The 21,403-nt window shown below is 57.9% G+C and overlaps 3 protein-coding genes across 3 annotated transcripts; 1 reads left to right on the top strand and 2 right to left on the bottom strand.

Moving 5' to 3' along the window:
- Positions 1 to 5,177: 5,177 nt before the first annotated feature.
- Positions 5,178 to 9,450, top strand: CD63 (CD63 molecule). The gene is made up of 8 exons (XM_029072703.2): positions 5,178 to 5,266; positions 5,767 to 5,843; positions 7,406 to 7,594; positions 7,875 to 7,949; positions 8,057 to 8,152; positions 8,653 to 8,790; positions 8,954 to 9,037; positions 9,297 to 9,450. Exons 1-8 carry the CDS (start codon positions 5,191 to 5,193, stop codon positions 9,360 to 9,362), a joined length of 801 nt encoding a protein of 266 aa, XP_028928536.1. The 5' UTR covers positions 5,178 to 5,190; the 3' UTR covers positions 9,363 to 9,450.
- Positions 9,451 to 11,441: 1,991 nt separating this feature from the next.
- On the bottom strand, positions 11,442 to 14,771 carry RDH5 (retinol dehydrogenase 5). Its single transcript, XM_029072676.2, has 5 exons — positions 14,278 to 14,771; positions 13,483 to 13,808; positions 12,680 to 12,938; positions 12,410 to 12,573; positions 11,442 to 11,821 (listed from the first exon to the last, which is right to left on the bottom strand). Exons 2-5 carry the CDS (start codon positions 13,802 to 13,804, stop codon positions 11,598 to 11,600), a joined length of 969 nt encoding a protein of 322 aa, XP_028928509.1. The 5' UTR covers positions 13,805 to 13,808; positions 14,278 to 14,771; the 3' UTR covers positions 11,442 to 11,597.
- A 94-nt stretch (positions 14,772 to 14,865) lies between these two features.
- Positions 14,866 to 19,982, bottom strand: BLOC1S1 (biogenesis of lysosomal organelles complex 1 subunit 1). The gene is made up of 4 exons (XM_029072677.1): positions 19,844 to 19,982; positions 19,572 to 19,644; positions 15,363 to 15,495; positions 14,866 to 15,199 (listed from the first exon to the last, which is right to left on the bottom strand). Exons 1-4 carry the CDS (start codon positions 19,902 to 19,904, stop codon positions 15,089 to 15,091), a joined length of 378 nt encoding a protein of 125 aa, XP_028928510.1. The 5' UTR covers positions 19,905 to 19,982; the 3' UTR covers positions 14,866 to 15,088.
- Between the last annotated feature and the right edge of the window lie 1,421 nt (positions 19,983 to 21,403).

Genomic DNA, 21,403 nt, shown 5'->3' with positions numbered 1-21,403 from the left:
CAGCTCTCTTGAGTAGTTCTGTGCTAGTTCTAGTAGGTCACCCTGCTACTTCCCCAACTCCGCCACATGCCTGCTCTTGACTGGCTCACTGGCTCTTTCCAGCCCCCTGCTCTATCCATCCTTTCCCTCCTTGCAGATGACACCTCTTCTCTCCCTCTCCCATCTCCCTGATCTCTTCCCTCTCCTCAGTTAATCAATCAGTTGCATTTATTGAGTGTTTACTGCATGCAGAGCACTGTACTAAGTTCTTGGGAGAGTACAATATAACAGTGTTGGTTGACAGGCTCCCTCCCCCTAACAAGCTTTCAGCCTAGAGGGGGAGACAGACATTAATATGCATAAGTAAATTACAAAATAAGGATATAATTTGCTGTGGGCTGAGGGAGGGTGAAAAATGGAAGCAAATCCACATGCAAGGGCAACGCAGAAGGGAGTGGGAGAAGAGGGAATGAGGGTTTAGTTAGGGAAGGCCTGGGAATCAGAAGTCATAGGTTCTAATTCTGCTTCTACCACTTGTCTGCTATGTGACCTTGGGCAAGTCACTTAACTTCTCTGGGCCTCAGTTACCTTATCTGTAAAATGGGGATTGAGACTGAGAGGACGACATGGGACAAAGGGATTGTGTCCAAGCTGCTCTGCTTGTATCCATACCAGCGCTTAGTACAGTGCCTGGCACATACTAAGCGCTTAACAAACACCATTATAAGGAAGGCCTCTTGGAGGAGATGTGTGTTCAATGAGGCTTTGAAAGTGGGGAGAGTGATTGTGGGATATGAAGAGGGAGGGAGTTCCAGGCCAGAGGCAGGATGTGGGTGAGGGGTCGGTGGCGAGATAGACGAAATCGAGGTATCCTCTGATCCTGTTAATAGTGGTATTTGTTTAGGGTTTACTATGTACCAGGTACTAGCCTAAGTACTGGAGTGTATGCAAGCAAATGGGGTTGCATACAATCCCTGTCACAGTGTTCATCCCCCTTTTACAGAAGAGGTAAAGGAGGCACAGAGAAGTGAAGTAACTTGTCCACGGTCACACAGCAGGTGTGGCGGAACATGACTTATAACCCAGGTCCTTCTGACTTCTAGGCCCGGGCTCTATCCACTAGGCCACACTTCTTCCTGTTGCCTGTTGTATATCAATGGGGGAAGGGGTGCTATCCTCCATCAACGGAGGGGAGGGGTGGTTGAGGGTGGTGCCCGTGAAGGCAAGGCGTGTGGGAAATGTGGGGGACTATAAACTAGTGTGGGTGGCTCTGGGGGCGGAAGGAGGCATCCGCGTGCTTTCTTGATCTGTCCACCGGGCTCAGGGGAAACACCACTCTTCCCTGGGGTGGAGATCGGCCTCCCTCCGAAGCCGGATGGTCCCGGACGGTGGCCAGTGGCTGCGAGTCCTTGTCCCTCGTCCGTCTGCCTTGGGCACGGGGGGACCGAGGGACCAGGCGAGCGGGCCTCCCAGCTCGTCGAAGGCCCCCAGTCCCCGTAGCACCCTGCCCCCAGCCGGTCTCGAGGCGCGGTGACGAGGCTCCAACAGGCACTTGGGTGGCTGGAGCCGCAACCACCAGAAGAAGCCACGTGGGCCTGGGTGTGTGGGGGCGGGGAAGGGGGGAGGGAAGAGGGACGGGAAAGAGGGGGCGGGAGGCAGCATTGCAGCCTGGTGGCTGGCAGACCTCTTTCCCCACTGCATTGCAAATCGTTCTGGGTTGTGGCAATTGTTACAGCTAAACTCAAATGGTGACCTCTATTAATGTCCATCTCCCCCTCCAGACTGTAAGCTCACTGTGGGCGGGGAACGAGTCTACCAACCTCATTCAATCGCATTCATCGAGGGTTTACTGTGTGCAGAGCACCGAATTAAGTGCATGGGAGAGTCCAATGTAAGAGTAAACAGACACATTCCCTGCCCACAACGAGCTGACAGTCTAGAGAGGGAGACAGACAGGAAAAAGAAAAAAATTAAAATTTCAGATATGTTCCCAAGTGCTGTGGGACTGGGCAGAGGTGTGAATGAAAGAAGCCAACTCTGTTATATTGTACTCTCCCAAGCACGTCGTTCTGTGTTCTGCACCCAGTAAGGATTCAATAAATACAATTGATTGAATGAATTGGCGTCCTGGCCCTCACTCCCCCCTCCCTCCTCTGGCCACTGCCACGAAGGCAGGAAAACACCAGGATTCCCTAGTGCTGACTCTCTGGTTCTGAGCCAGGCTACGTAGCAGACCCCAGCCAAGAGGCACTGCTTGGGCCTGTTTGTTGTAATTTCGTACTTTCCCAAGTGGTTAGTACGGTGCTCTGCAAACAGTAAGTGCTCAATAAATATGATTCAATGAATGAATGAGTAGGGCACGGCATGGGGAGGGACACAGAGCTGGCCCTTGACGGGCTGCGGTGATGAGGGGGATGGGTCTTCCCGAGCCCAGCTCAGGCAGGGGAGATTTGGGGACTCCTGTGGGGAGAAAGAAGGGGCCGTTGTTGAAGGGCCTGCATGGGCCTTCTCTGTCCTTAGGGCCCAGCATCCCTGTTCTCCACCTGCCCACACTCCCTGCTTCCCTTCAATCATATTTATTGAGTGCTTAGTGTGTACAGAGCACTATTCTAAGCGCTCAGAAGAGTAATATGGGTAGCAGTGTGGCTCAGTGGAAAAGAGCCTGGGCTTCGGAGTCAGAGGTCATGAGTTCGACTCCCGGCTCTGCCACTTGTCAGCTGTGTGACTGTGGGCAAGTCACTTAACTTCTCTGTGCCTCAGTTACCTCATATGGAAAATGGGGATTAACTGTGATCCTCATGTGGGACGACCTGATTACCCTGTATCTGCCCCAGCGCTTAGAACAGTGCTCTGCACATAGTAAGCGCTTAACAAATACCAACATTATTAATAATAATAATTAGCATTATACTTGTTAAGTGCTTAATATGTGCCAAGCACTGTTCTGTTCATTGTACTAAGTGCTGGGGTAGATAGAAGCTAGTCAGGTTGAACCCAGCTCCTGTCCCACATGGGGCTCACACTCTTAATTTCCATTTTACAGATGAGGTAACGGAGGCCCAGAGAAATGAAGTGACTTGCCCAAGGTCACACAGCAGAAATGGGGCTGAGTCAGGATTAGAACCCAGGTCCTTCTGACTCCCAGGCCTATATTCTATCCACTAAGCCCCGCTGCTTCTTTACAGTATAACAATACCAGCTAGCCCCTAGTTGGGGGTGGGGGGTGGGGGGGTCTGGGATTGGGAAAGGGAAAGGGAACAGGAAAGGGGGAAGTCCAAGCTCCAGAGCTCCCTCCCCTGTCTCTGTTTCCCCACCCTGCAGGGCAGCTTTCCCTTTCCATCCTAGCTTCCCAGTCTCTTCCCTCCAACCCCTTTCCCCAACCAGCGCCCCTGACAGCAGCAGCAACACCCTGCACTCCGGTGCCACTACAAGCATTCATTCAATTGTATTTATTTAGCGCTTACTGTGCGCAGAGCACTGTACTAAGCACATGGGAGAGTACAATGCAACAGCAGACACATTCCCTGTCCAGAGTGAGCTTACAGTCTAGAGGGGGAGACAGACATTAATAGAAATGAATAAATTACATAAATAAATGAATTTTGGTTGGAAGAGTCCGTGAGGGAGCTGTGGGAGCCGAGAAAGTGTCAAGCGGCCACCAACCAGCCCCTCAGAGGAGCGCAAAGACACGTGCATGGTGGTGATCGACTTTACGCTCCACAACTCCCTGGCCCATAGAGCCAACTGGTCCTGGCTCTCGATCCAGCTCTTCCGGACCTCCAAACCGCAGGCTGAGTTCAACAGGCCCCCGTACCTGTGTCCACCGCCAGCTTTCTCCTCACCACGGACCCCTGGTCCGTGCCCCCCCTCTAGCCTGGAATGCCCTCCCTTCTCAAATCCTACAATTAATTACTCTCGCCCCACAAAAGCCTCACTGAAGGCACATCTCCTTCAAGCGGCCTTCCCAGACTAAGCCCCACTTTTCCTTATCTCCCACTCCCTTCTGCCTCTCCCTGACTTGCTCCCTTCGCTCCTTCCCCCGGCCCCTAGCCCCATAGCACTTATGTATATATCTGTCATTTTATTTATTGGTATTGATGTCTGTCTCCCCCCCAACAGATTGTGAGCTTGTTGTGGGCAGGTAATGTCACTGTTTATTGTTGTATTGTACTTTCCCAAGCACTTAGTACTGTGCTCTGCACACAGTAAGCACTCAGTAAATTCGATCGAATGATTGAATGGATGGCTCTTGACCTTGTCGGTTTCTCCGACTACGTTGAGGAGCCCGGTCCCCATCCTGTCCCTCCTGTCCCTCTGGGAGGAGCCGGAACTGGCGGCCCCCAAGGGCGAAGTCAACCTCCTGGCCACCTGTTCGTTTTACGACTTCATCCTCCATGTCTCATAACACCAGGCTCAGCAAACTCCAGCGCCCTACAACACCCCTCTTTGGGGCCGAGGAAGGACCCAGGCACCTGACCACCCAGCACCCTCTCCTCCTGGGCCACTGTAGAGCAGGAGGGCCGGGGGCGGTAGGAGATGGGGGAAGTGGACAGGAAGAGTCAGAAGGACCTAGCTTCTAATTCCGACTTCACCACTTGTCTGGTTTCTGGCCTTGGGCAAGTCAACTCACTTCTCTGTGCCTCATTTACCTCATCTGTAAAATGAGGATTAAGACTGTGAGCCCTTTGTGGAACAGGGAATGTGTCCAACCTGATTAGCTTGTATATACCGCAGTGCTTAGAATGGTGCCTGGCACAAAGTAAGCGCTTAACGGATGCCAAAAAAAGGGGGCAGAGGGACACGGTGGGGGGCAGAGGTTCCCAGGGGGCAAAGGAGCATAGGAGGCCTAGGGACACGAGAGAGGCAGAAAGACAAGGAGGCCAGAGGATCCCAGGGGAGAGAAGGACATAATCCCGGGGGAGAGAAGGATATGGGGGACAGAGTATCCCGGGGGTGCAAAGGATTCCTGGCGGGGGGGGGGGGGGAGGCAGAGGGTCACGGGGAAGGGCAGAGGGACACGGGGAGAGCAGAAGATCCCGGGGGGACAGGGACACGGAGTGCAGAGGATTCCGGGGGGCAGAGGGACAAGACGGGCAGGTCACGAGTCGGAAGGGGTCGGGGAAGTCGCTTAAAGAGCGGCTCTCCCCAGTGTCGGTCCCCGCCCCCGGCCCCGGCCCCGGCCCCACCCTCACCCTCAGCCCCGCCCGTCACATGAGCGGGGCCGGGCCCAGAGCCTTAGGGCGGGCAGCCGCGGCCGGATTGGAGTTGTCCGGTCGGGGGAGAGCAGGTCAGGCAGCGGCAGGAGGCCATTCCTGGGCGGGGGAGGGTCTTCCCCCTAAAGGGCCCGCGCCGGGCGGCTCCCCCAAGCCCTCCAAGCCCCCCGGCCCACCGGGCATCGGCGCGGACCCTCTAGGAAGTTTCCTCTAACTTTTGGTTTTCGTGGGGCCGGAGGGGCTGAGCCGCGGGGACCGATCCGGGCGGGTCCGGGGAGGTCCGGGGGGGGGGGCCGGGGGGGGCCCGGGGGTAGCCTCCCTGCCTTCGGGCCGGACCCGACCGGACCGAGAGCCGGGGGAGCGGGGGGCTACGTGGATGGCCGCTGGCTGCCCGGTGGGAGGGGCCGGTCCGGCCCTGGAGGCCCTTTTCCGGGGTCCCCGGAGTGGGGAAGGGAGGGGAAGCGGGGGAGGGGGCGGTCAGGAGGCCCGGACCCCCCTCCGCAGCCCCCAGCCCCACCCCGCTCCGAGCTCTCCCCCCACCTCCTCTGTCCGTTCTCTCCCTTCCCTCGGCCAGGTCCAGCAGCGATGGCGGTGGAAGGAGGAGCGAAATGTGTCAAGTACCTGCTTTATATCTTCTTGCTGGTCTTCTGGGTGAGCTTCGGGGGGCTTCGGGCCCAGGGGTCCCGGGGGCCTGCCGGGAGGGGTCCCCCCCCGGGAGTCGGGGACCTCCGGGGGCGGGGGTCCCCCGGACGGAGGGCAGCGGGGAGCCTGGGGGAGGCTCAGACCTGGAAGTGGGAGCGGGGGGCACGGGAGGGGCGCGGGGGGCACGGGGGTGGGCAGAGCCCCATATCCTCCGCCCTGCCTGCCGCCCTGCCCCCCCACCCCACCCCGCGGCCGTCCGGTGACCAAACCGTCTCAGGAAGCTGTCGGTGGAGCAAACACCCAACCGCCGCGATGCTATCACTGGGCCCCCCTGCCCCTCCCCCTGCCCCCTCCTCAGCCCCCATCCCCTCCTCTGCCCCTGCCTCCTCCTCAGCCCCCATCTCCTTCTCAGTCTCCGCCTATCTTCTGCCCCTGTCTCCCTTCAGCCCTCATCCCCTCTTCTGCCCCTGCCCATCCTCAGCCCCGGCTCCCTCCTCAGTCCCTGCTCATCCTCTTCCCCTTCCTCAGTCGCCGTCCCCTCCTCAGCCTCGACCGTCCTCATCCTTGGCCTCCGTCTCTTTCTTAGCGTCCATCCCCTCCTCAGCCTTTGCCACTTCCTCTGCTCCTGCCCCATTCTCGGCTCCCTGGCCCCTCCTCTGATCCTCTGTCCTTCTATCCTGTCCCTTCCGGTACCCACGCCCCCTCCTCCTCAGCCTCTGACCCCTCCCCAGCCTCTGACCCATTTCGTACCCCTGTGCCCTCCTCTACCCCTACCTCTGACCCCATCCTCTCCTCAATCTCTGCCTTTTCGGCCCCCGTCCCCTCTTCGGCCCCCTTCCTCTCCTCAGCCTCCATCCTCTCCTTTTTCCCTGTCCTCTCCTCAGTCCCCGTCCTCTCCTTGCCGTCTGTCTTCTCCTCGGACCTCATCCTCTCATCAGCCTCAGTTCTCTCTTTGGCCTCTGTCCTGTCCACAGGACCCATCCCCTCATCAGCCTCTGTCCTCTTCTTGCACCCTGTCCTCTCCTCAGCCTCCATCCTCTCCTCAGTCTCTGCTCCCTCCTCTGCACCTGCCTCTGCCCCTGCCCCCTTCTGGGACCCCAATCCACCCAGGGTCCCCTGATGTGTCCCATCCTGGGCCCATCCTAACCCCATTGCCCGGACCAAACCTCTGACCCTTGCCTCTCCCCTCCCAGAGCGACTGCTTTCCAAACTACAAACACTTAGGCCAATCAGTACTATTTATTGAGTACTTCCTGTGTGCAGAGCACTGTACTGTGTGCTTGGAGGGGAGGTAGAGGTAATAGACACGATCCCTGCACTTGACGAGACAGAGCACAACCTGGGAGACAGACACTAGGATGTAATTCAGGAAGCAGGAAGCAAGAGGAAGCAGGAAAAAGGGAGTTGGACATGAGATAGTGACCTCACTATCCTTCCCTCTCATTGCCCTCCAGCTCTGGAACGGGCTGGGGCGGGGAGACTAGGGAGGGGCTGTAGGGGGGAGGGGGCTTTCCTTCCCCTTCCTGGGGTCCTGGATAGGGGCTGCCCCTGATAGCCGGTATCCTCCTCAGGTGTGTTCAGTGGGGCTCATTGCCGTGGGCGCCATGGCCCAGATATCCGTGAACCGGGCTGTGGCCCTGGGGGAGTCCACAGGGTCGGTGGCTCCCATAGTGATCATCGCCGTGGGGGCCGGCCTTTTCCTCATCGCCTTCGTGGGCTGCTGTGGCACCTGCCGGGAAAGCTACTGCCTCATAGCCACGGTGAGGGGGTTTGGGAGGGCTGGGGAGGATGTGGGGCGTGGACCACGGAGGGGGAGGGCCACGAGGGAGGTCTGGCGAAGGAGAGGTTGACCATGAGGGGAGGTTCTGGATGGGGAGGGTGGGAGGCATGGAAGGGCCATGTAGGGGGGCCTACAGAGGGGGTCATCTAGGCGCAGGGGCCGGGAGGGGCCCTTCACCCTCGGTCCTGTGCCCTCCCTGCCCCCCTGCCTGACACCATTTCCCCTCTACCTCATGTAACTTACTGTTTCTCCCTCTCCAGTTTGCCGCCTTCCTAACCCTTATCGTCCTGGTGGAGGTGGCTGCCGCCATCGCGGGATACGTGTTTAGGGACAAGGTGCTGGGGATGGGGGGGCTGGGCTGGGGGGCGGGGGGAGCGAGGGAGGGGGTGGGTTTTAGGTCGAGAACGCCTGTTGCAACCACGGTGTCCTCCCTGTGTCCCAGCTGAAGTCCGAGTTCGAGAAGCGTTTCCGGGTTCAGATGGCGGAGTACCAGAAGTCAAATGCCACCCGGATCCTGGTGGACAGCATGCAGAAAGATGTGAGTGGCTCCTGGGCCTGGGGGCCTGTTGGGACCAGTGAGGGCTGGTAGGGGGATGTGGGTCCTGTTCAGAGAGCCCAAAACAAGAGCTTGGCAGATCAGAGAGCCCTGGTTGGAGCCTGTGGAGGCCTGGTGGGAGGGGAAGGAGGAGAGAGCTGTCCCTGGTCTAGCAACAAGGTGTGGGGTCGGGGGGTTGGCCGGAATCGAAGGGCCTCACTTCCGGGGACCCTGTCAGCATGATCCTGGACAACTGGGGCTACCCAGGCGGCTGGGACTACCTTAGGCTTGCGGGACCACCCCTCAGCCCCTGTGCTTCTCCCCCTGCTCCCTTCAGTTTCTGTCCAGGGACCCCTCCTCCCTCCCTCTAACCTCTTCCCCCTCCCCAGCTCGGTCGCGACTTCTGCTTCCCGGGGCTCTGTCAGGCTGGGCCATGCCGAGCTAGGGTTGGAGGGCGCTGGGCCCCGGAATGTCCCTGATGCCCTGCCCCTTGTTGTTTCCAGTTCAAGTGCTGTGGGGCCCACAACTACACGGACTGGAAGTCCATACCCAACTTCAACTCAAGTGTCCCCGACTCCTGCTGCCTCAATGTCACCCAGGGCTGCGGCACTGACTTCGAGTTGAGGAACATCTACCAGAAGGTGGGCTAGGAGGGGCTGGTTGTCGGGGAGGCACCACCCAGGGTCAGAGAGGAGTAGGGAAAGGGAACCAGGCTCTGGGGTTGCTGGGTTTTGGGTGCAGGGAGATGGGAGAGGGGAAGGATGGCTCCCTGAACCCGTCCACCCTTTCCTCCCACCTGCCCAGGGCTGCGTGGAGACATTTGGGGGCTGGTTGAGACGCAACGTGTTGCTGTTGGCTGGGGTGGGACTGGGTATTGCCTTTGTGGAGGTAAGCAGGGACACAGGTGGTGGGGAGGAGGGAAGGGGGCGTGGAGGGTGGAGAGGGGGTGAGGGGCGGGGGTGGCAGAGAGCGAGAGACATGGGTAGGGTGGTGGGGAGGGGAGTTCCTCCTGCAAAAGTTCCCCTCCAGATCCTCCCCCTAACCCAGGTGGTAGATTGTAGGTTTGTGGTGGGGGTGGCCCTGGCTTCAGCCCCGCCACCCTGTTCTACCTTCCGGGGCCCCTCTAATGCCCATCTGGTGCCTGCAGGTGCTGGGCATCGCCTTCTCCTGCTGTCTCATGAAGAGCATCCGCAGTGGCTACGAGGTGATGTAAACCCAGGCTGCCCTCTCCCACCGGCTCTGGACCCAGGTCTTCTGGTCTTGCAGGTTTCAGTAAAGACAAAATATTTTTTCAAATTCTATCACAGATGTGAGAGACTTTGTTTATTCGACTACCTGTCCCCCGCTTCTTAGTCCCCCTGCCTAATTTCTCCATTCCCTCTGCCCCATTTCCCACTACTTGCATTTCTGTGTCTCCAGCAACTGAGTTCCCATTTCCTGTTCTTTCTGCCCCATTTTCCACCACTTGTAATATTAATAATTATGGTATTTGTTAAGCCCTTACTATATGCCAAGCACTGTCTAAGCACTGGGGTAGATACAGGGTAAGTTGGTTGTCCCACGTGGGGCACCCAGTCTTCTATGTGAGTTTGGGCAAGTCACTTCACTTCTCTGTGCCTCAGTTACCTCATCTGTTAAATGGGGATTGACACTGTGACCCCCATGTGGGACAGGAACTGTGTCCAACTCAACTTGCTTGTATCCACCCCAGCGCTGAGTACAGTGCCTGGCATAGAGTGAGCGCTTACCAAATACCACAATTATTATTGTTGCTATTCCCCCTGCTCCACTTCCCACCATTTGCTCTGGGTGCCCCCATCAACTGAGTCCTCCTTCCTGTTACTTCTGTCCCCTTTCCCATTCCCCTTGCCCCATTTTCCACCACTTGCACCTGTGCGCCCCCAGCAACTGAGCCTCCATTGCCCACTTCTCATCCTCCTGTCTCCTTGGCACACATTTCTTTCATTCATTCATTCAATACGATGGAATGAATGAATTTCTTGTCTCCCTCTTGTGGGGCTTCCGTGGTTAGGAAAGGATGGGACTCTCACAAGCCCAGGGGGCTGTAGCTCCTGTTTCCCTGGCGATATGGTGGAGACAGGCAGGGGTGAAGGAAGAGTGGAGAAAACCCGGAGACATCCGCCTCCTCCCCAACCCGCCCCGCCACAGACACATGTACAAGTGCCTTTCCTCTTGCCTCCTCCCTGTCTCTTTTCCCAGCTCCTTGAGCCAGTTTAACATCTGCCTCTATATTCAGGAAAGTAGGGAAACATTGGTTACCTCTGGGAGTCACGCTGCAGTTTGGGAATTATGGGGCCAATGGTTCAGAAGGGGAGCTTTGCTTGGGAAGAGCAGCCTGTAACTGCTGAGGACTGAATAGCAGTTATAAAATGGACTTGGGGTGAAATTTGAGTGTCTCCTGGTGGGAAAATGAGTTGCAGCCATAGTAGGGAATAGGTAAGTTTGTGAACTTTTGAGCACCAAACACCAACTTTTGGTGGCCAAGTTTTAAGTTGCAGTCAGTGTGGGGGATAGGAGTATGAGCACCAATTGGTGGTCAAATGTTGGGTTACAGCTACTGTGGGACATAGGGAGGCATGTGAGGGCCACTTGACCAAGAGGAGCAGGATGGCCTAGAGCATGAGTCTGGGAGCCGGAAGACCCCGCATTCTAATCCTGGTTCTGCCCCTTGTCTGCTTTGAGATCTTGAGTGAGTCCCTTCTCTGCGCCTCAGTTCCCTCATCTCTAAAATGGGGGTTAAGACTGTGAGCCCCATGTGGGACACGGACTGTGCCCAACTTGTTTTGTCTGTATCCACCCTACTGCTTAGCTCAGTGTCTGGCATGTGGTAAGTGCTTAAGTGCCATTTTAAAAAGTGTTAGGGAACAGTCATCGACTGTGTCCAACCTGATTGCCTTGTATCAGCCCCAGCGGCTGGTGCTGTTCCCGGCACATAGTAAGCGCTAAACAAATACCACCATTACTATTATTATTATTTTATCAAGCGCTTAATAAATACGATAAGCTATCAGTGTGTGCACTCCCTGGTGGCCAATATTCGCTTCCTCTAGTGAGGCATGTGAGCGCCACCTGGTGACCAAGGACGGGGTAGCAGTCGGTGGTGAACCGGGCGGCGTGTCAGCGCCGCCTGGCGGCCGAGGGTTGTTACAGCCACAGTGGGGTCTCCAAAGCTTTAAGTGCGGCCTACGGGCCCCCCCCGCTGGCCATGTTTAGAATTGCAGCCACCGCCACTTCAGTCGACTCGCAGGCCTTCGGGCAAGCGGAGGCTGACTCATTGGTTATTGATGGTTTATTGCGGTTTATTGATGGGCACACCCGCAGGGTCAATGATGGGCCCAGCCCTGCCCCTTCTCCCCCCCCCCCCCGCGCTCTCCACGCCTGGCGCCGCCGAGGCTGGGCTAAAAGGCCTAGGTGGGGTGGGTGGTCGCTAAGGGGTGTGGGCGGCGGGCCGGGGCAGGATCCGGGCCAATATTGCATCCACTACGCAGGCGGGCAGGTAGGAGGCCGGCAGCCAGAGCAGCTTGGCGTCCCAGCCGGGGCTGTAGCGGGTGCGGGGGTGGCGGGCCGTCAGGGCGTGCTCCAGGCAATTTGTCACCTTATTCAGGTCCCCGGAGCACAGCTGTGTCATGAGGCGTCGCTGCACCCGCAGATCTGGGCGGGGAGAACCGGATTCAGGATGAGGTCCCGGACAGCGGCGTGGCTTAGTGGAAAGACCCCGGGCTCGGGAGTCAGAGGACACGGGTTCCAATCCCGGTTCTGCCACTTGCCAGCTGTGTGACTTTGGGCAAGTCACTTAACGTCTCTGGGCCTCAGTGACCTCATCTGGAAAATGGGGATGAAGGCTATGAGCCCCAAGTGGGACGACTTGATGACCTTGTATCTTGACCAGCGCGTAGAACAGTGCTTGGCACATAGTAAGCGCTTAACGAATACCAACATTATTATGATTAGTCCCGCCTCTGCCACTTGTCAGCTAGGGACTGTGGGCCAGTCACTTCACTTCTCGGTGCCTCAGTGACCTCATCTGTAAAATGGGGATTAACTGTGAGCCTCACTTGGGACAACCTGATGACCCTATCTACCCTATATCTACCCCAGCGCTTAGAGCAGTAAGTAAGCGCTTAACAAATACCAACATTATTATTATTCAAGGAGGGGAAGGGTGGAGGGAAGAGACGCGGGCTGCCCGGGACCCAGCCGCCCCCTGGGCCGGCCCAACCCGGCCCTCCCGATCCTCACACTGGGGGAAGAAGTCAGGGCCGTAGCTGGCGCGGGTCTCGGGGGGCAGCCGGTCCCACCGCTCCCGCAACGCCCCCTCCAAGCTGGGCAGGCTGGTCACCGCCGTGCGGAAGAAGCCGGGCTCCACGATGGAGACTCGGACGCCGAAATGGTAGAGGTCCCGCCTGCGGAAGGGCCGGGCGGGCCGTGAGCGGGAGGTGGGAGGAGGGTGACCGCCGCCCTCGGGGCTCGGGCCTCGAAGCGGGGAGCCAGAGAGGGGCCGGTCCTCACCGCAGGCTGTCCGAGAAGGCCTCCAGGGCGAATTTGGAAAGGCAGTACCCGCCGCCGTTGGCCGCCAGCCGGCCCAGGACGCTGGTGACGTTGACGAGGCGGCCCCTGGCCCGTCGGAGCAGGGGCAGTAGGGCCAGAGTCACGCCGACGGCGCCCAGCGTGTTCACCTCTAGGACTCTGCGGAAATCTTCCACCCGCTGCCACTCGTTGGGTCCCATGGGGCCCGACACCCCCGCATTGTTCACCAGCCCGTACAGCCCTGGGCGGACCAACCGACCGACGGATGGCCGCCCAGGCCGGAGGAGGATGAATATGAGAAGGGGGGGAGGAAGAAGAAAAGGAGAGGGAAGGTGAAGGGGAGGAAGGGGAGGAGGAGGAAGAGGAGGAGAAGAGGGGGGAGGAGGAAGAGAAGAAGAGGAGGAGGGGGGAAGAGGAGGAAAGGGAGGGGGAAGAGGAGGAGGAGAAGGAAGAAAAGAAAAAGAGGGAGAGGAGGAAGAGGAGAAAAAAGGAGGAAGGAAAAGGAGAAAAGGAGAAAGAGGGGAGGGAGAAGGGGAAGGGAAGGGGAGGAGGAAAGAAGGAAGAGAGGGGGAGGAAGAAGAGAAGGGATGTGTGTGTATGTACCCCCCGACTCCCCCCACGCCCCCAAAGGCTTACTGGTGGAGGGACAGAGGAGGGACGGAATGTGAAGGGCAAGGACTGGACACAGGTGGACTGGGCGGGTGGGCTGACCCAGGGACCCCCGGCCCCACGCACCCCTGCCTCCAGCTCCCCCGGCCACCCCTGGCCCCTCCTGGCCCCCTCACCTCTCTGCCCTACCAGCGAATCCACCCACTGGGCCGCCCTCTGCACGCTGTTTGGGTCGGTGACGTCGAGCAGGGTGGTGCGGAGGCCGGGGGATGCCTCCCGCTGCAGCGCGTCGGCCCCCGTGGGGGTGAGGCAGGCGGCCAGCACGCTCCAGCCCCGCCGCTGCAGTCGCAGGGCCAGCAAACGCCCGAACCCCGAGTCGCAGCCCGTGATGAAGATGAAGCCGTCGGTGCCACCCGCCCGTGGCCAGCGGTCCCGGATTGCCCAGAGTCCGGCCCAGAGCAGGGCCAAGCCCAGCACCCCCAGGCCCCACAGCCACATGGCCCTGTGAAGGAGGGGACGGAGCGGCGAGGTGGGGAAGCCGCGCCAATGGGCGTCCAGTGCCAAGCCCACCGGCCAAGGCCGAGTCCTGAGAACACCACCGTCTCCGATTGTGGTTTTCTTTCATTTTGCACGTGGCCCCCTCCCTTCAGACTGCATCCCCCCCGGAAGTTCCCTCGTCCTCTTGGTCTCTACCATCTCTTTCTCTTCCTGCTTCCCTCTTCCTCTCCTGCTTTCCCTAAGGGGTCTCCTCTCCCACCAGTCTGTACCTGGCTGCCTGTCTTCCCAGTCTTGGCACACAGCGTTCCTGCTCTCTCTCCCTGCAGCCAAGTCGTTCCCCCACACTCAAAGTTCCCTGCTCCCCCGAGTCCCATTTTCCCATGAGGTGCCCACCTCCCGGCTTCACTCACACACCCACTCCCAACCCTGTGGTCCCAGACTCCCCGCCCCGGGGCTCACCACCCCAGACTCACCACCCAAGGTTCACCGCCGGAGCCGTCCCAGGCTTTCCACCCCGGGGCTCACTACCGTGGCTGTTGCAGCTGCCCCTCAGGGACACAAAGTCCAGGGGGAGGAGACTAGGTAGCGGAGTACACTGGCGGCTATGTGCCTGTTTAATCCCCGACACCACGATAGGTGGGGAGGTTTGAGTCTCTGAGGCCCTCCCCGTCCTCTCCCCCACTGCCGGCTGGGTACTGGCCAGGCTGTGACTTGCCCCCCCTGCCTGGGGCCCCTGCTCCGGGATGCCACTCTGTGCCAGCCCCAGGTGGGGCTTGGGTGGCAGGGATGGGGGGCCCTCCCCCTCAGGGCTATTGCTGATCGGCCAGACATGTGACCCGAGTGGAAGTGACCGGTGCTCCCTGGCCTGGCTCAGGACTCTGAATGGGCCATTGTGCCAGGTGGGGAGGGGACAAACTGGCGGTCCTGCCTGCCTGCCCGCCCAGGAGCAGAGCTAAGGCCCACCAACAGGGATGCGATCGGAGCCTGCTGAGCGAGGACTCTTCCTGTTCTTCCTCCCCATTTCTGGTTCCTCTCCCCCAAATAAAACACTGGGGCAGAGGGCATGTTCACTGTATATTAAACCAACCCTAACCCCTTGCCCAGTGTGAGGCCACTGGGCCCCACCACTGCTCCACGGCACCTGGACCACGTCAGCGTGCAACTCGGGGTGGGGGGTTCATCCCGCCGAGAAGGGGGACCAGGGAGGACCAGGAAGACCATAGGAGGCCCTGGGTGGGGGGCTAGGAGAGCCGTGGGGAGCCTGCGGGGGTGCCAGGTCAGGGGCTAGGGGGGTGCCGGCTGCAGGCGGCCCTTGTGCACGTACTCTAGGGCCGTGGCAATGGTTCTCATGTCCAGCTCTATGCTCCGGGCCCAGTTCTCCACATCACCGATCTCCTGTGGGGAGACCAAGGAGGGTTCAGGTGGTGCCCAGATGCCATCACCCCCCTCCCCCAACCATGAGGTTCCCCCCTGCCCCAAGTGAGTGGCAGGTTCCCCAAAGCCTGGGGGCTGAAGCCAGGTTGAGCTCCCGTGGGGTCATCTGGGGCTGGAGGGTCACCTTGAGGGCCTGGTTGAAGTTTTCCACCATCCCGATCCACTGCCCGGTCTGCTTGGCAAACTGGGCGGCCTGCACTTGCAGTGTCTTCACCTCCTGGTCCAGCTTCCTCTGGTTCACATACGCCTGGGCTACCCTGTGGGCCAGGACAGGGGGACAGTGAGGGGAGACCGGAGGCTGGGCAGGGGCCGGGAGTACGGAGGGACTGACTGTGGGAGGACCAGGCCAGGGTGGGGCCGGCCGACTGCTGGGAGAAATCTCCATGTTCACCCAGTCGGGCTGCAAAGAGAAGCAGCGTGGCCTTGTGGATAGAACTGGGAGTCAGAAGGACCTGGGTTCTAATCCCAGCTCCACTCTGTGTCTGTTGTTTGACCTTGCTCAAGTCACTTTACATCTCTGTCCCTCAGTTACCTCATCTGTAAAATGGGGATTAAAACTGTGAGCCCCATGTGGGAGAGAGACTATATCCAACCTGATTTGCTTGTACCCACCCCAGTGCTTAGTACAGTGCCTGGCACATAGTAAGCACTTAAAAAATACCACCATTATTATCATTATGATGCTAAATTTATGCACATGACCCCGGTCTCCTTAGCCAACAGCCTGGCCATCTCCAGTCTCATGGCCACACCCACGTCCTTCCAGGGTCTCGGCTGGTCTGGTACAAAAGGAATGGGGAGGGGGCTGGTCTGGCCCCTCCCCCAGCTCCCAAATGAGGAGAGTCCAGGCAGCCTGGTGGGGGGAGGGGGGCAGAGGAAGAAGTGGACCCAGGGGGATGCTGGGAAAGCGCACATCAGGAGCACATCTGGCAGCAATCAGAGTCCTTGGGGAGGAGGCAGCAGGCCTGGCCAGGGCGGGAGGGGAAAGGGAGGGAGGCGTGTTCCCCCTTCCCAGGAATGCCAGGTCAGGGGAGGGTCCTGCCCTGCCAGTAGCTCTCCCCCCTGTGGAATGAGGCAGCCGACTGCTGCTGCCCTCAGGGGTGTGGACACTGTGTGTGGGGTATGCATGTGTGTGTGTGCGCGTGCACGTTTGTGCATGTGGACCCTGTTTTTCCCCTTTCCCCTCTGTCCCCCAGGTTCTCTCTGGGGTCCCAAAAGCCCCTTCCCCCACTGTGCGACTCCTTCTGGCCCCAGCTTGGCCTGTGAGGAATCTGTGGGGGCGGGGGAGGGGGGGCACCCAGGGCACCTGACATGGGTGGGACAAATCGGGTCTTTGTTCTGGCCCCTGGCAGCAAGGGGCTGTGGGCAGCAACATAAACCCCTTTCAGACCAGCTTAGTTGCCCTGAGGGGATGAGCGGGAGGCTTGGCTGGGAGTGGGGGTGGGGGGAAGGGGTGGACTTAGGGAGACAGTTGGGGGCATTGGCAGGGTCCAGCAGATCTCTGTGAGGCAAGAGGACTGCGAGAGGGTGGGAGAGCGGGGTGGGGGTGGGCAGTCTTGAGAACCAGCTCATGCCCTCACCAACGGCCGCAACAGGTGCCCCCACAGATCAATGATTGTCTGACTCAGCTGTGGCATCATTTCCAAGCAACCACTTCCCGAGTGGTGAGGTGGCTGGGCGGGGAAGTAGAGTCATCCTGCCCCCAAGCCTGAAGGGAAAACTTCCCAACCCCCTCTACCCTTCCCTTTCTGCTGCCTGAAACTGTTCCCTTCCCTTTAGGGTTCAGGGAAGCCTGCCCAGCCCCTGTTGCCCCTCTGGCGGGGATCTGGAAGGTGAAGGAGGGGCAAGATGGAGGGGAGGAGGAGGGGAAGATGATTGCTATCTTCCTCACTGTGCCTCGTTCTTGCCTATCCCGCCAAAGACCCCTGGCCCAAGTGCTACCTCTGGCCTGGAATGCCCTCCCTCCTCATATCCGCCAAACTAGCACACTTCCCCCTTTCAAAGACCTACTGAAAGCTCACCTCTTCCAGGGGGCCCTCCCAGACTGAGCCCCCTTTTCCCCTGCTCCTCCTCCTTTCCCCATTGCCCCGACTCCCTCCCTCTGTTCTACACCCCTCCCCACAGCACTTATGAATATATGTACATATTTATTATTCTATTTATTTATAATGATGCTATTGATGTCTGTCTACTTGTTTTGTTTTGCTGTCTCCCCCCTTCTAGAATATGAGCCAGTTGCTGGGTAGAAATTGACTCTATTTGTTGCCGAATTGTACTTTCCAAGAGCTTGGTGCAGTGCTCTGCACACAGTAAGCACTCAATATATATGATTGAATGAATGAATGAATGAGAGGGAAGATGTGGGAAGAAGGAGAGAAGATGAGGGGAGAGGAAAGGGAAGATGGAGCGGAGGACAGAAGATGAGGGCAGAGGAGAGGGAAGATGGCCAGGAGGACAGGGAAGATGGAAGGAGGAGAAAGGGGAGATGGGGAAGGAGGAGGGAGAAAGATGGAGGGGAGGAAGGAAAGATGGGGGGAGTTAGAAGGGAAGATGTGGAGAAGAGAAGGGAAAACTGGGTGGGGGGGAAGGAAAGATGGAGGGAGGAGGGGGAAAGACCTTGGGCAAGTCACTTAACTTCTCTGTGCCGCAGTCACCTCATCTGTAAATGGGGAATTATGACTGCGAGCCTCATATGGGACATGGACTCTATCCAAACTGATGATCCTGCATCTAGCCCAGGGCTCAGTTCAGTGACTGGTATACACTGAGAAGCAGCATGGCTTAGTGGAAGGGCCCGGGCTTGGGAGTCAGAGGCCATGGGTTCTAATCCCGGCTCTGCCGCTTGTCAGCTGTGTGACCTTGGGCAAGTCACTTCACTTCTCTGTGCCTCAGTGATGTCCTCTGTAAAATGGGGATGAAGACTGTCCTAAGCTTTATATGGGACAACCCGATGACCTTGTATCTACCCCAGCACTTAGAAGAGTGCTTGGCATGTAGTAAGTGCTTAACAAATACCAACATTATTATTATTAGACCGTGAGCCCGGCAGGGATTGTCTCTATCTGTTGCCGAATTGTACATTCCAAGCACTTAGTACAGTGCTCTGCACATAGTAAGCGCTCCACAAATGCTACTGAATGAACGATTAAGCACTTAACAAATATAATAATAATAATAGTGTTGGTATTAAGCACTTACTATGTGCAGAGCACTGTTCTAAGCGCTGGGGTAGATACAGGGTAATCAGGTTGTCCCACGTGAGGCTCACAATCTTCATCCCCATTTTACAGATGAGGGAACTAAGGGACAGAGAAGTTAAATGACTTGCCCACAGTCACACAGCTGACAAGTGATAATGCCGGGATTTGAACCCATGATTGTAAGCCCCCCGATTAGACTGTAAACCCATCAATGGGCAGGGATTGTCTCTATCTTTTGCCGAATTGTACATTCCAAGTGCAGAGAAGCAGCATGGCTCAGCGGAAGGAGTACGGCCTTAGGAGTCAGCGGTCATGGGTTCTAATCCCGGCTCCACCTCCTGTCAGCTGTGTGACTTTGGGCAAGTCACTCAACTTCTCGATGCCTCATTGACCTCATCTGTAAAATGGGGATGGAGACTGTGAGCCCCATGGGGGACAACCCGATTACCCTGTATCTACCCTAGCGCTTGGAACAGTGCTCGGCACATAGTTAAGCGCTTAACAAGTACCAACATTATTATTTTTATTAGTACAGTGCTCTGCACACAGGAAGCGCTCAATAAATACTATTGAATGAATGACCTCTGACTCCCAAGCCCGGGCTCTTTTCCACTGAGCCACACTGCTTCCCTGCACACACACAAAAGAGGACAGGAAAGATGGGGGCCGGGGAGGAGGATCTGTGGCAGGCAAATTCTTTTTGGAGAGAAGCAGCGTAGCTCAGTGGAAGGAGCCCGGGCTTGGGAGTCAGAGGTCATGGGTTCGAATTCCCGCTCCGCCACTTGTCAGCTGTGTGACTGTGGGCAAGTCACTTCACGGTGCCTCAGTGGCCTCATCTGTAAAATGGGGATGAAGACTGGGAGCCTCCCGTGGGACAACCTGATGACCCTGGATCTCCCCCAGCGCTTAGAACAGTGCTCTGCACATAGTAAGCGCTTAACAAATACCAACATTATTATTATTATTATTTTTCCCATAGGGAGACAGGTGTGTGTGTGCCACCTGGACAGGGGTTGGGGTGGGCAGAGCAGGCTTTCCCGCTCCTCCTGGCCCCTTCACCCCTCCGGTGTTTGGGTGCCAGGGTAAGGTCCAGCCTCCGGGGTCCTGAGTTCGAGGCTCGAGGGACGCCTTACCCCACGTTGAGATGGTCCACCAGGGCTTCGGTCAGGCAGGTGGCCGCCGCGATGGCTTCTCTCTTCCGCTTCTCTGGCGGGCAGAGGGGACAGGGGCGGAGGTGAGGGGCGCGAAGACCCCCACGGCCCGATCCCCACCCCCACCCCACCCGGCGGGCCAATAGGAAGCGCGCTCAGAGCCAGGGGGCGGGTCCCGTTGCCATGGGGACGGGGCGGCTACTCGAGGCCGAGGCTCCGGCTCCGGCTAGGCCGCTCCCCCTTGGGCTCCTCACCCTGCAGCTCCTTGCGCTCGTTCTGCTTGGCCTGGTGCTCCTTCAGCAGGCGGGACAGCATGGCCGAGCCGGGGTGGGAGCCGGGGGGCCGGGGCCGGGGCCGGGGCGGGGGGAAACCTGCCGCCTCACGGCGCCGCCACCGCCGCCGCCTAGGCCGCCTCCGGGTCACGTGACGCGAGGGGCCAAGACGGGCGGGCGCCGGCACGCGCGTGCCCGCGAGGTCGCGCGCGCGCGCCGCGGCCTTACAGTGGAGAGGCGGCCGCGCGCGCGCCGGGAGGGCCTCCCTCGCCCTCCCCCCGGATCCACATAATCTGCTTAAAAGTTACAACGGTCAGATTGGTATTGAGAAGCAACGTGGCTCAGTGGCAAGAGGTCGGGCTTGGGAGTCAGAGGTCAGGAATTCGAATCCCGGCTCTGACATTTGTCAGCTGGAAGACTGTGGGCGAGTCGCTTCACTTCTCTGGGCCTCAGTGACCTCATCTGTCAAATGGGGATGAAGACTGGGAGCCTCACGTGGGACAACCTGATGACCCTGGATCTCCCCCAGCGCTTAGAACAGTGCTGTGCTCATAGTAAGCGCTTAAATGCCAACATTATTATTATTATTATTGTTATTATTAGAGAAGCAGCGTGGTTTAGTGGAAAAAGCCTGGGTTGGGGAGTCAGAGGTCGCGGGTTCTAATCCCAGCTCTGCCACTTGTCAGCTGTGCGACTTTGGGCAAGTCACTTCTCTGGGCCTCAGTTACCTTCATTCATTCAATTGTATTTATTGAGCGCTTACTATGTGCAGAGCACTGTACTGAGCACTTGGAATGTACAATTCGGCAACAGATAGAGACAGTCCCTGCCCATTGGCGGGTTTACAGTCTAATCCGGGGAGACAGACAAAAACAATAACAACAAATAGAATCAAGGGGATGTATACCTCATTAACAAAATAAATAGGGTTATTTATTACCTCAATTACCTCATCTGTCAAATGGGGATGAAGACTGTGAGCCTCACGTGGGACAACCTGCTTACCCTGTATCTCCCCCAGCACTTAGAACAGTGCTCTGCACATAGTAAGCGCTTAACAAATACCAACATTAATATTACAAGGTAATCAGGTTGTCCACATGAGGCTCCCAGTCTTAATCCCCATTTTACAGATGAGGCAACTGAGGCAAAGAGAAGTGAAGTGACTTGCCCACAGTCACACAGCTGACAAGTGGCAGAGCCGGGATTAGAACCCATGACCTCTGACTCCCAAGCGCGGGCTCACATTCGTTGTTAAGGTCTGTGTTTGATTCCAGACTGATCCATTTTTTAATGGTATTTGTTAAGCTTACTATGTGCAGACACTGTACTAAGCACTAGGGTACGTACAAGCTAATCAGGTTGGACACAGACCCTGTTCCACATGGGGATCACAATCTTAATCCCCATTTTACAGATGAGGTAATTGAGGCCCAGAGAAGTGATGGGGCTTGCCCAAGGAGAAGCAGCGTGGTTTAGTGGACAAGCACGGGTTGGGGAGTCAAAGGTCGTGGGTTCTAATGGCGACTCTGCCATTTGATA

This window comes from Ornithorhynchus anatinus, chromosome 10, assembly GCF_004115215.2.
Source record: "Ornithorhynchus anatinus isolate Pmale09 chromosome 10, mOrnAna1.pri.v4, whole genome shotgun sequence".
Taxonomy (NCBI): domain Eukaryota; kingdom Metazoa; phylum Chordata; class Mammalia; order Monotremata; family Ornithorhynchidae; genus Ornithorhynchus; species Ornithorhynchus anatinus.
Note: the sequence above shows the minus strand (reverse complement) of the source record. Positions and strands in the feature narration are given on the sequence as shown.

What these genes read in the sequence shown, in the direction of transcription:
- RDH5 (XM_029072676.2), bottom strand. Translation starts at nt 13,804, where the DNA reads ATGTGGCTGTGGGGCCTGGGGGTGCTGGGCTTGGCCCTGCTCTGGGCC. An exon ending in TTCGCTGGTAGGGCAGAGAG is followed by an intron (nt 12,939 to 13,482) that starts GTGAGGGGGCCA and finishes TGGTCCGCCCAG; the next exon opens with GGCTGTACGGGCTGGTGAAC. An exon ending in GCCTTCTCGGACAGCCTGCG is followed by an intron (nt 12,574 to 12,679) that starts GTGAGGACCGGC and finishes GCCCTTCCGCAG; the next exon opens with GCGGGACCTCTACCATTTCG.
- BLOC1S1 (XM_029072677.1), bottom strand. Translation starts at nt 19,904, where the DNA reads ATGCTGTCCCGCCTGCTGAAGGAGCACCAGGCCAAGCAGAACGAGCGC. An exon ending in CGAGCGCAAGGAGCTGCAGG is followed by an intron (nt 19,645 to 19,843) that starts GTGAGGAGCCCA and finishes TCTGCCCGCCAG; the next exon opens with AGAAGCGGAAGAGAGAAGCC. An exon ending in ACTTCAACCAGGCCCTCAAG is followed by an intron (nt 15,200 to 15,362) that starts GTGACCCTCCAG and finishes GTCTCCCCACAG; the next exon opens with GAGATCGGTGATGTGGAGAA.
- CD63 (XM_029072703.2), top strand. Translation starts at nt 5,191, where the DNA reads ATGAGCGGGGCCGGGCCCAGAGCCTTAGGGCGGGCAGCCGCGGCCGGA. An exon ending in TGGACAGCATGCAGAAAGAT is followed by an intron (nt 8,153 to 8,652) that starts GTGAGTGGCTCC and finishes TGTTGTTTCCAG; the next exon opens with TTCAAGTGCTGTGGGGCCCA. An exon ending in TGGGTATTGCCTTTGTGGAG is followed by an intron (nt 9,038 to 9,296) that starts GTAAGCAGGGAC and finishes TGGTGCCTGCAG; the next exon opens with GTGCTGGGCATCGCCTTCTC.